This window comes from Spermophilus citellus, assembly GCF_964194105.1.
Source record: "Spermophilus citellus genome assembly, chromosome: X".
In the NCBI taxonomy this organism is placed as follows: domain Eukaryota; kingdom Metazoa; phylum Chordata; class Mammalia; order Rodentia; family Sciuridae; genus Spermophilus; species Spermophilus citellus.
The window spans coordinates 48,755,946-48,768,205 of record NC_138190.1 but is presented as its reverse complement, the minus strand read 5'-3'; the positions used below and the strand labels follow the sequence as shown (position 1 = coordinate 48,768,205).

General features: G+C 34.9%; 1 protein-coding gene across 1 annotated transcript in view; it reads left to right on the top strand.

Annotated features, from left to right (window-relative positions):
- FAAH2 (fatty acid amide hydrolase 2) overlaps positions 1-12,260 on the top strand; it is a 144,504-nt gene that overhangs the window by 70,084 nt on the left and 62,160 nt on the right. The window contains exons 9-10 of the mRNA XM_081278130.1: positions 2,744-2,855; positions 10,029-10,223. Coding sequence (XP_081134256.1) covers positions 2,744-2,855; positions 10,029-10,223 — 307 coding nt within the window. The remainder of the gene's footprint in view (positions 1-2,743; positions 2,856-10,028; positions 10,224-12,260) is intronic.

The following is a 12,260-nucleotide window of genomic DNA, read 5'->3' as shown; positions in this document are numbered from 1 at the left end:
ATGTATTTGTATATTACATGGGTATTTTCCTATATAAGCTCTTTTTCCCAAAATTTAACATAAAATTGTCTTTAGCAGCTTAGAAGTACGGTTGTTGAAATAAATATCACTTGAAACATAGAACTGCTAAAACACAGTAGGATATTATTTCTTGTTCACATAACAGAAGTAATGTCCCTTGTTGATGGGGGTGGTATTTCTCCACCTGAGATGCTGGGCTGATGGAGACTGCATCTTCAACACAAGTTACCCAAAGTCTTTGTGGCCTTTTCTCTCCTAATCACCCAGAAGTGTTTGAAGTAGCATGTGAGGGAGATTTTTATGGACCATGCCTAAAAAATAATTTCTATCACTTTCTCTCTGCAAGCATATGTGGAATTTTTACTAATTTTCTTTTTTAAAAAATTCTCACAAATTCTCTGCTTAAATCACTTTACCCTTCCTCAATATGATGGAGGTCCAATTTAGGTTCCATGTCTGAAAATGAGTGAAAAAGTATGATAGATACTCTAAATAAAATATTTTACCCTGTTATTACCCTGTTATTACAGGCCCAACCAGGAATTTGAACTACTGACCAAGGGACTCCATTGAGGACTAAACCTGAATAAATTATAGGCCCAATGTGTTGATGTCAGGACATCATAGAACTATATTTGAATACTGCTTCCAATCACCCTGGAGGCCATGCTGGTTTACCACATTAACTCCCTGGAATTCCTCTGTATTTTATGTAATTTTTTTTTTTGCCTATGTCATTCATGTTAGGGAGAAAATTACTCCCATGCAAGATTTTATTTTTTTTTTAATTTTTTAAAAATTTTTATTGTTGGTTGTTCAAAACATTACATAGTTCTTGATTCAAGTGGATTATGAACTCCCATTTTTACCCCGTATACAGATTGCAGAATCACATCGGTTACACATCCACTGATTTACATATTGCCATATCAATGATTCTTAAATTTTGTCTCTTGATATCACAGGTTTCTTGAATATTCTGTTCATGGTCTCTTAGCGTCTTTTCTGTATTGTCAGCTTTATTTTCAGGATTATATTCTTTTTCTTCAAGTCCTAAAAATCTAGCTTCAAAGTGGTCTCATATATTGGTGATGCTATCTATTGATTTTTAAATTTGAGTTTTTCATTTACAGTTTTTCTCTTTTGTTCTTTTTCATCATCCCTCTTTATTGAAATAATATTTCACTTCCTGTCTTTTCTCTCTAATTTTTATCCTTACATCTTTTTTTTAGCTCATTGCACAAGTTATCTATGAACTTTCTAAATTCCTTATCTGACATTTCCTCTACTACAATGTTATTGGAGTCAGTTGTCTATGTGTTCTTGTCAGTGTGGGTCATTTTGTTGCTTTTTTATGCTGCTTGTATGTCTACCCATATCTTGGGATGCTTATTGCTTCTTTGTCTTTTTTTCCAATGGGCTCTTTCATGTACTTATTTATCTTCAGTTGCCTCTTCTTAGGTGAATATCTAAGTATAGATACTTCAACTCAATGTGTGTCCACTGCTATCCCCATTATCACCACCGTTTTGCAAGAAGCCACTGACCCCTGTTTAGCACAAACACTTCAGAACAAAGTCACATACTATTTAACATATGGAAAAAAAATGATGGTTCTGTTCTCCACAGTTTCTCTATCCCAGGTATAAACTTTATGTTTATGTTTCTTCTTTAATGCTGAATAATATTTCATTCTGTTTATGTGTACATACATGTGTGAATATACACTGACAAAGAAATCAGTGACTGGGAGTACTATCCTCTTTTATGCATTTCTTTCTTTCAAAATCCTGGGATTTCAAAATATTTTACTTTGTGCACAGAATCAGGGTTGTGCTTTCTGGGCTAGTCTCCTGCACACATTTTTGTCTTAATCACATTATTTTAGAATTATGTTCTATTTTTGAGTAATATGTAAATATTATACATATTAATGGGATTTAGTGTGATACCTAAATACATGCTTATAGTATGAATTGATAAAATCCAGCCTTCCTTCATTCATCCCTCCCACAATCCATCCCAATCTCTAATAATCACTACTCTACATTCATCACATCTTTTTAATTACTAACACATAGGAAAGAGAATATGTAGTACTTATCTTCCTGTGTCTGGCTTACTTCAAATGACATAACTTCCTTCAGTTCAAATTCATTTTCTTGCAAATAGCAGATTTTTTTTCTTCTTTAATGCTGAATAATATTTCAGTCTGTTTATGTGTACATACATGTGTGAATATATATATATATATATATATATATATATATATATATATATGTATATACTTATTGACTCATCCATTGATGGATTACTAGGTTGATTCCATATCTTAACTCTTGTGAATAGTGTGAAAATAAACATGGGCATATGATCCTCTTGATATGATGATTTTATTTACTTTTATTATGTATCCAGAAGTGGGATAGCTGTATCAATGTGGTATAGTTTTCTTGAGTAGCATCCATTATACTTGTATAAATTTACATTCCCATCAACAGTGTATGAGCATTCCTTTTTTTCCTACATCCTGGCTAACATTTGTTTTTGTTGTTGTTGTTGTTGTTGTTGTTTGGTAATAACAATCTAACTAGGGAAAGATGATATCACATTATAATTTTGATTCACATTTCTATGATGGCCAATGATATTGTCTGTTTGTTCATTAACTCTATGTTTTACAGAAAATATTCTTGTGTTTTCTTTCTTACCCAAATCTCAGGAACCTGTAAAATTTGTGGATCTCCTTGGTGACCATGGGAAACCAATTAATCCTCTTTGGGAATTGATCAAATGGTGCTTAGGTCTGTCAGTATACACTATTCCTTCCATTGGTATGTAAATCATCTTCTTTGATTTACTTGGTTGATATATTAAGGGAAGAGAAGATCATTCTACCAAAAATATCCTAATGAGTACCACTCCCAATATTTGAGGAAAGGTGCAACATATGGGTAACTTTATCCACACCCACCATATTCTAGTTTATCATTATGTACCAAAAACTGCCCTGTGTATTATACGGCATTCATTTGCTGCAAATTTATTCTGATGACCATTTTACTGGATTAGAAACCATACATAATGCAGTAAGCCTACATCCCTACCAAGTTAAGTAGTGCTCTTCAAACACTCATATTACAATTTCTAAATCTGATGAGAATTTTCTGTATTTTGGATTTCAATATCTAAATGTAAAATTTGTACAATATATTTGACCCTAGAAATAATCCCACTCAATATTATTTTGATGAGTCAACTTATACAATAGTAATCACTGCTCTTCTACAATAAGTTCAGTTCAGAAGCTCACCAAATTAGCATGGTTAATGCACACTTGTTGAACAATTGATGATTGCTGTTATTGTAAAAAATGTACATTGAGTACCAAATGTGTACTTCTGGTGTGATATATATGCGATCCCTTTAAATATTCAAGGGAGTTGGATATTGCAGGTATGCTCATTCTTTATATTGAGAAAAATGAAGTGAATAGAAATTATTTTAATTACAACAAACTGAAATTTAATCGTAACTTTTTCAAAGAGTAGCTTGCTTTATTCTCATTAAGTTGTTTATACTGTCAGTTTTTTACTGTTTTACTCTACAAAATGAGATTAGTAAAATTATGTGCTATCTTTGTAATTGAGTGGGTTAAGTGAAATATATTTCATTTCATGTGTTCCCAGTTAAATAACATGGTGTACACAAAACATCTGAGATATACCCAATTCTGAAGGCACTAGAAATTTCTCATTTATTAAGGAAGTTGGAAACATGGATCTGAGAACCTAGTAAATATTGAATAAATAGAAATTCTTTTCATTATTTTTATAATCACATAGTTCTACTTATGAAGTCCCTATTACCAGAAAGTTTTCTATTGTGCCTTTAATGGGTATGTTATTTTGATAGAAACAGAAGTAGTTTTTAAAAAAAGATCATTTAAAGTATATATTAAAATATTATTTGACAGAGTTAAGTTTTTTCAAAAAAATCTTGATGGCATGATAGTCACTAATATTCTCTTGCTTGTATGTAGCCATGACAATTCAATTGAGGGAAAGTAGTATACTGACATCAAGTATTTATTTATTTATTTATTTATTTATTTATTTATATTGTTGGTCTTTCAAAACATTACATAGTTCTTAATATATCATATTTCACAGTTTCATTCAAGTGGGTTATGAACTCCCATTTTTACCCCGTATACAGATTGCTGTATCATATCAGTTACACTTCCATTGATTTACATATTGCCATTCTAGTGTCTGATGTATTCTGCTGTCTATCCTATTCTCTACTATCCCCCCTCCCCTCCCCTCCCCTCCCCTCTTCTCTCTACCCCCTCTACTGTAAATCATTTCTTCCACTTGTATTATTCTCCTCTTCCCCTCATTTCCGCTTATATGTAATTTTGTATAACCCTGAGGATCACCTTCCATTTCCATGCAATTTCCCTTCTCTCTCCCTTTCCCTCCCACCTCTCATCCCTGTTTAATGTTAATCTTCTTCTCAAGCTCTTCGTCCCTACCCTGTCCTTGGTTACTCCCCTTATATCAAAGCAGTCATTTGGCATTTGTTTTTTAAGGATTGTCTAGCTTCACTTAGCATAATCTGTTCTAATGCCATCCATTTCCCTCCAAATTCTATGATTTTGTCATTTTTTAATGCAGAGTAATACTACATTGTGTATAAATGCCACATTTTTTTATCCATTCATCTATTGAAGGGCATCTAGGTTGGTTCCACAATCTTGCTATCATGAATTGTGCTGCTATGAACATCGATGTAGCAGTGCCCCTGTAGCATGCTCTTATTAGGTCTTTAGGGAATAGACCGAGAAGGGGAATAGCTGGGTCAAATGGTGGTTCCATTCCCAGCTTTCCAAGAAATCTCCATACTGCTTTCCAAATTGGCTGCACCAATTTGCAGTCCCACCAACAATGAACAAGTGTACCCTTTTCCCCGCATCCTCTCCAGCACTTGTTGTTGTTGGACTTCATAGTGGCTGCCAATCTTACTGGAGTGAGATGGTATCCCCAGCCCCTTGGATTTGTTTATGTACATCATTGTTGAAGTGATCTTTCACTGCCTGTATTTGTTCTCTTATGTCTTCTTTGAATTCCCAAAACATTTTAACCATGAAATGTTTCTCTGTTATATTTTCTGCTGAAGCTGCCAATGCTTCTAATGATGTGTCATCTTGATTTGTTTGTGGTACTTTCTTCTACTGTCTCTTCATGTTCCTCATATGTCTTCCTTCCCAGCTCTGTAGATCTTTTGTATTACTGTTTTTACCCTATAGATTTGTAGTGCTCCAAGATCTCTCCTTTGTGGGGAAGGACAATGTTAACAGATCCCAATATCCACAATGCATCACTTATGAACAATTTGTTGTTACTAAGACATTTAGAATAAATGTGCAGAAATTTTGAATTTAATTATTATTTAAAATATAATCAGTAGTTTCATAAAAAGGTTTACAATTTCTGGTGGTGGACAATTAACTGGGGATCAGGTATAGGACAATATGCTGAGGGGAAAAGATGTGAGGGTATATATTTAATATATCTTAGGAAATGTGAAGGAGAAATATAATGATGAGGGTTAGTAGCAGGTTTCCAGACAGGAAGTAATTTAAGGTAGACAATTATGTGGGAAGACAGTAGAGTACATAAAATAAAATCACATATGCATTTAGAAAAATACAGGATGTAAAAATAGTAAAACTTGCAGGGTGAAAGAAAGAAGAATGAGAAAAAAGAGAAAGAAAGAAAGAAAGAAAGAAAGAAAGAAAGAAAGAAAGAAAGAAAGAAAGAAAGAGAAAGAAAAAGAAAAAAATTAAAAAATGGGCTTATGCAACTCCTCTGTATTATATTATTCAGTTAACTCAGTCCTCAAAGTCCTATTTTATGCAAAGTTCTTGGTTTTACATATGTTGGGGATGTGAGGGCCAGAGGATAGAGGGGTAGAAGAGAAAGAAGAAGAAGAAAATAAAATAGTCTTAGAGATCCATTTCTTTCCTGCTTCTCTTCTCATCCAGTAGGTGGGGTTGTCTGTTTAAACTGGTGTCTTGGCCCTCAGGATGGTGTAGTTAACCAGGGTGAGAAGACTGAACCTTCTGTGGAGCATCTGGAATCGGGGAGTGCCACTCACCAGTCCCAGCAGGGGAATTGTGCCTCACGGGTCTGTTTCTGTGATCACTTGTCTGACTTGAGCCCCCAGTATCATCTCGCTCTATTGCCTGAAGATTTCCCAGATCCTGGTCTCTCTGTTATGCTCCAGAATTTAGTACCCTCCCCTCTCTTACTTATGAGGTCCCAACTGCGATACCTCTCACCCCCAGGCTCACACCAAATGGAAAGCACCCTGTTCTCACTGCACTCCTGTCCAACTGAGAGCTGTTTTTGTGTTGAGTGGTTATTGTGCCGAGTTGTTGCCACTGGGGCGGGATGGAAATCAAGTACCTGCTCAAGTGGAGATCCCATCTGATAGCCATGCCCACCAAAAAATGGTGAGGAAGGTTTTTCCAGATGGAGTTTGTCTGCTTCCTGCACCGGAGGGTCTGGTGAGGTGGGGGAAGCTGGGTAATGGCCTTATGCTGTTAATAGGTAGCATCAGAGTGACCTACATGGGATCAGAGTGCAGTCTGGATTTCTGCAGAGGTGCTGATAGGTGATTCTGCTAAGTTGCTTGTGAGCTGTGCGTGAGCTACCACTGCACGCTTTGGGTCTGGAGTCTGGATTGTTACTCGAGTGCAGAGCTCTGATTTCTCTACAGGTGGTCACAACGCTGGTAATTTCTGTGAAAATCTGTTGTATATGGGTCTTCTCACACTCTATGAGACGTTGTTTTGTCTAGGTGAGACCTTGTGGAGAAGATGCCTGTCTGCTTTTGTGGTTTCATGCCACAGAGCAGCCAGAAACAGGACTAACTCTATTCCATCATCTTGGCCTCAGGTTGTTTTTTTCTTTTAATGAGTGTCTTGTGGATATTCATGATGGTGACATTCTCTGTGGCATATTCATCCACATACATAGGAAAGTTAGGTCAGATTCATTCTATTGTATTTTCCTATCTCATCCCTCCTCCTTTCCCTTCATTTCCATTTGTTTATTTTACTGATCTTTTTTTCTATTTATCTATACCACCCTATTTTGGATTAGCTTCAACATACCAGAGAAAACATTTTACCTTATACTTTTTGACAATGGTTCATTTTATTTAGTATGATAGTTTCCCATTCCATACATTTATCATAAAATGCCATTAAGTTCTTCCTTATGGCTGAGTAATACTCCATTTTTTATATATATCTATATTTTTCTTAATCTATGCATCAGTTGAAGGGCACCTAGGTTGTCTCAGGATTCATTTTGGCATAATTATAAAAGCATGGGATATAATTTTCCCTAATTCAGTCCCCAGTACTTCCCCTTTCTGTCACCTCCTCCCTCACCCTGTTTCCTTCCTTCTACTCTACTGATCTTTCTGCTATTTACTTTTAGGATTTTTTAGTTAGTGTGGTGATATTCGCTGTGGCATATTCATATATGCACATAGGAAAGTTAAGTCAGATTAATTTCACAGTTCTTCCCTTATTCTGTCCCTTCTTCTTCCCCCTCAGTTCCCTTTATCTAGTCCCCTGATCTAAATCCCTTCTCTGTACCTCTCCTGCTCTCTTAGAGTTGTTCTCTCCTTCTTCTTCCCCTTTAGTTTGCATTAGCTTCTGCATATACAACAAAACATTTGGCTTTCTGAGTCTGGGTTATTTCATTTTGCATGATAGTCACCATTTCCATCAATTCACCAGCAAATGCTATACTTTCCTCTTCCTTATGTCTGAATAATACTCCATTATGTATATATACTACATTTTATTTATCCATTCATCTTTTGAAGGGCACCTACTTTGGCTCCACAATCTGGCTATTGTGAGTAGCGATGCTATAATAATTGATATGCACATATCACTATAATATGATGATTTTTAGTTATTTTGGCTAAATACCAAGTAATGGATAGCTGCATCCTATGGTTTTCCATTTATCTTTTTGTGAGGAGTCTCCATACTGTTTTCCAGAGGGGTTGCACTAATTTACAATCTTACCAACAATGTATGAGTGTGCCTTTTTCCCCCAAATTCTCACCAACAGTTATTATATTTGTGTTCTTGATAATTCCTATTCTAGATGGAGTGAGATGAAATCTCAATGTGGTTTTTAAAAATATTTTTAAGTTGTAGATGGGTACACAATATCTATATTTATTTGTATGTAGTGCTGAGGATTGAACCCAGTGCCTCACAGATGTGAGGCCAGCGCTTTCCCATTGAACTACAGCCCCAGCCCCTCAATGTAGTTTTTATTTACATTCCTAATTGCTAGCAATGTTGAAAAGTTTTTCATCTATTTGTTGGCATTTGTATATATTTTTTTGTGAGGTGTTCATTTGCCTGTTTATTAATTGGGTTATTTGGTTTTGTGTGTGTGTGTGTGTGTGTGTGTGTGTGTGTGTGTGTGTGTGTGAGTTTATACCCTCTGGATATTTATGTTCTAAGGAGAAGATGGCAAATATTTTCTCTCATTCTGCAGGCTGTCTCTTCAGAATCTTGTTTCCTTAGCTGTGCATACATTTGTTTGTTTGTTTGGTTTGGTTTGGTTTTCTAAATTTGATACCATACCACTTATTGATTTTTGGTTTTATTTATTGAATTTGAGGAGTCTCCTTAAGGAAGTCAGTTTCTGGGCTAACATGTTAGCGTGTTGGGCCTATGTTTTCTTCTAGTAATTGCAGAGTTTCTGGTCTAATTCCTAGGTCTTTGATCCACTTTGAGTTGACTTTTGTGCAGGGTGAGAGATAGGGGTCGAGTTTTATTCTTCTACATATGGATATCCTTTTTTCCTAGGACCAAAAGAATAAACACTATTCTTCAAAGTGTGTTTTTGGCACCTTTGTGTATTATCAGACAACTGTATTTATGTGTGTTTGTCTCTGTGTCTTCTATTCTATTCCATTGTCTTTGTGTCTGTTTAACATTGTATTTTAGTTATGATAGCTTTGTAGTATAATTTGACGTACGGTGATCACTCTAGCAATCACTATTTTTGTTCAGGATTGCTCTGGTCTTTCTGGGTCTCTTATTTTTCCAAGTGAAAAATAAGAGAACTGTTATTTTAGAACTGTTTTTTTCTAATTCTGTGAAGAATATCATTAGTATTTTGATGGGGACTGCATTTAATCTGTATAATGTTTTTGGTTTATGACCATTTTGATAATACTAATTCTACCTGTCAAAGAATGTGGGAAGTCTTTCCACCTTCTACAGTCTTCTTTTATCACTTTCTTCAGTGGTCTATAGTCTTCATTGGAGAGGTCATTCACATCTTTCATTAGATTAATTTCCAAGTATTTTTTTTAGATTATTGGGAATGGGATAGTTTTCCTAATTTCTTTTTCAGAAGATTCATTATTGGAGTATAGGAAAGTGATTGATTTATGTACCTTGATCTTGTATTCTACTACTTTACTAAATTTGTTTATAAGCTCTAAAAGATACATTCCTCTGGTATATAATTCTATCATAAAATATTGCTAAGAGTTTTGTGAGTGTACATTTTTAATCAGCATTGAGTTTTAAAAAAATAGTATACATGTTCAAATTAATGTTCTCATTAAAGAATAATACTATTTTGATTAAAATAGTATACAGTTAATATTAAAACATGTACATAACTGGTTTTTATATGAAAATATTAATTATGTAATATACTGTCAGGAAAATCTAGTAATCCTATAAGTAGCATTATTTTAAAAGATATGAAGGAGTTAACAGTAAATGCACAAAAATGCTCAGGTTTTGATCATAAGGTTATAAGGTTTTATTTTTATCACTTTCTTAGTGTTCTGTAATGTACATGTATTATTTGTATAAGAAAAGACAATGGGCAATAGTAATTCAAATTATTTCTTTATTTAAATTGATATTTATTATTTTGTAGGACTGGCTCTGTTCGAGGAAAAGTTAAAATATAACAAAGAGAAATACAAGAAGTTTAAGGCAGTTGAAGAAAGCCTGCATAAAGAACTGGTGGAGATGCTAGGTGATGATGGTGTGTTCTTATATCCCTCACATCCCACAGTGGCTCCCAAGCATCATGTTCCACTTACAAGGCCTTTCAACTTTGCTTATACAGGTACATACCTCTGATCATTTCATTCTGTAATCTTAAAGATAGAGATATTTTCACAAAAAGCATAATTTTCTTTTGCTGGCTTTAAACACACTCTGTAGTTGAAAGCATACTGTGAACAAGAGTTCCTAATGTCTTACAAGGAAAATGTTTCACTAATATTTGTCCTCCCCAGAAGAAACTGCAACTTAATAGTAGTAGACATCTTTTACAGAACTGGGGTTCAGTGGCTTGTAGTCAATAACACAGTGTGATCTCACTGAATTCAAATGTTTCCTTACATGATCTTGCACATTGTAAAATCAAGTTACTATATTTCCTTGGATCTATAGCTTTCTAGAAGATTCTAGTACAGAAGACAATTCCCAAAGGAACTACTTATTTGCCTTAACTACCATCCATCTGAGTTTTATTTATTATATTGTTAAACCTACTCATTTGTTTCACATTGTTTAGGAACCATGAATGAGTCATGGTTATTTGAGTTTTAAAGGACTCAGGATTTGTACTAGGTCAGTTTCTGTGGTTTCTCAAGGGTCTCTCTCAGGACCTTACAATTATATTTGAGATGAAGTTAGGATCTGCCAAATCTTGCATTTCCACTCTGGAAACTTCTAGTCCACTTAAACTTCCAATTTGGAGTCCTACTTATTTCAGCTCAAATAATTGTTTTTGGAACTTTTTAACCTATGCCTCCTGGAGCAGGACACCAAAACTTTCTGAACATATTTTCTTATCTTAGAAGTCAGGGTAATCAACATATTACAGTATCACTGTCAAGAATAAATGAAATGAAACATGTAAATAATTGGTATAAGGACCATAAAGGATTGGAATATGGGAGAGGGTATAAAATTAAAGTCGTTATCCTTAATTTCCTCATCCATACTCTGTTCCTTAGTTTGGGCATTTACCTCAGAGCATTTTTAAAATATTTATTTCCAAATTGCTCTGGTTCACTGTTATCATCTTTTTATTTAAGTTATGAAGATAGGAAAATTATTTAATATTTAACAAAGAGACTATACAGAAAATTACTGATCATAGCCACTTTTGGATTTCCTTCAGTTTGAAGTATGTCACAATTTGAAATTTTACCCTACAGTTCAATACTAAATACATTTGCATAGTGTCCATTATAAGACATGTTAGTTATGTTCCAGATGATATAGACACAAAATCCAGGATCAATACTAGCCATGATTTATCAGCTACCTAATATATGCCAGAAACTGTGAACAAGGAATCCCATGCATAATCTCATTTAAGCTTCCCCCAATCCTTCACAATAGGTGTACTTATTTTCATATAAAAGATAAGGAAAACTGAGTTACTTAAAAAGTGACATAAATCCTTGAATATGAATGAATATAATTCCCAGTATTCACATCCTCCCACAAAGAGGAATAAAATCAGCAGTTGTATAGCTGAATTTTGAGATGAGTGACCATGGGAAAACACTGGAGCCCAAAAATGGAGAGATGGGAACACCTGGGAATGATAGCAAAGAGAAACACAGAACCCTGGCAACTGACACCAGCTTTGTAGCTAGGGGAAGGAGAACTCCCCCATTTCAGGGTAAAGAGTGTATTGGTAAACTCCACAGCACAGATGGCAGAAATCCTAGCTACTGGAAAGCTTTGCAACCATAATATGCTTGCAGGCCAGTTAGGGGAAAAATCTGTAGTCTGTATAATAGCTTTAATTTGGAAAAGAATCTCATGTCATTTTCAGAAAATTCCACAAAGCCTAGGGTCCTGTGGTTGGGCATCATCTTGAGAGACAAGCAATCCAAATTCATGCTATTCTTGGGGCCATAAACATGCACATATTTTCATGTCTGAAACTGCTGCAGACATTGCACAATATGGGCAGGGAGGATTGCAGTATTACAACCCCAACTCGACCTAGAAGAGGAGCTGTGACCCCAGCAATCAAACCCTATCCTTACCTGTATATTAGAAAGGGATAAGCAGGAAAGTGCCATCAAGAACAGAAAATCAAGGATTCTAGTCTACCAGGAACAATGGTATGGCCATC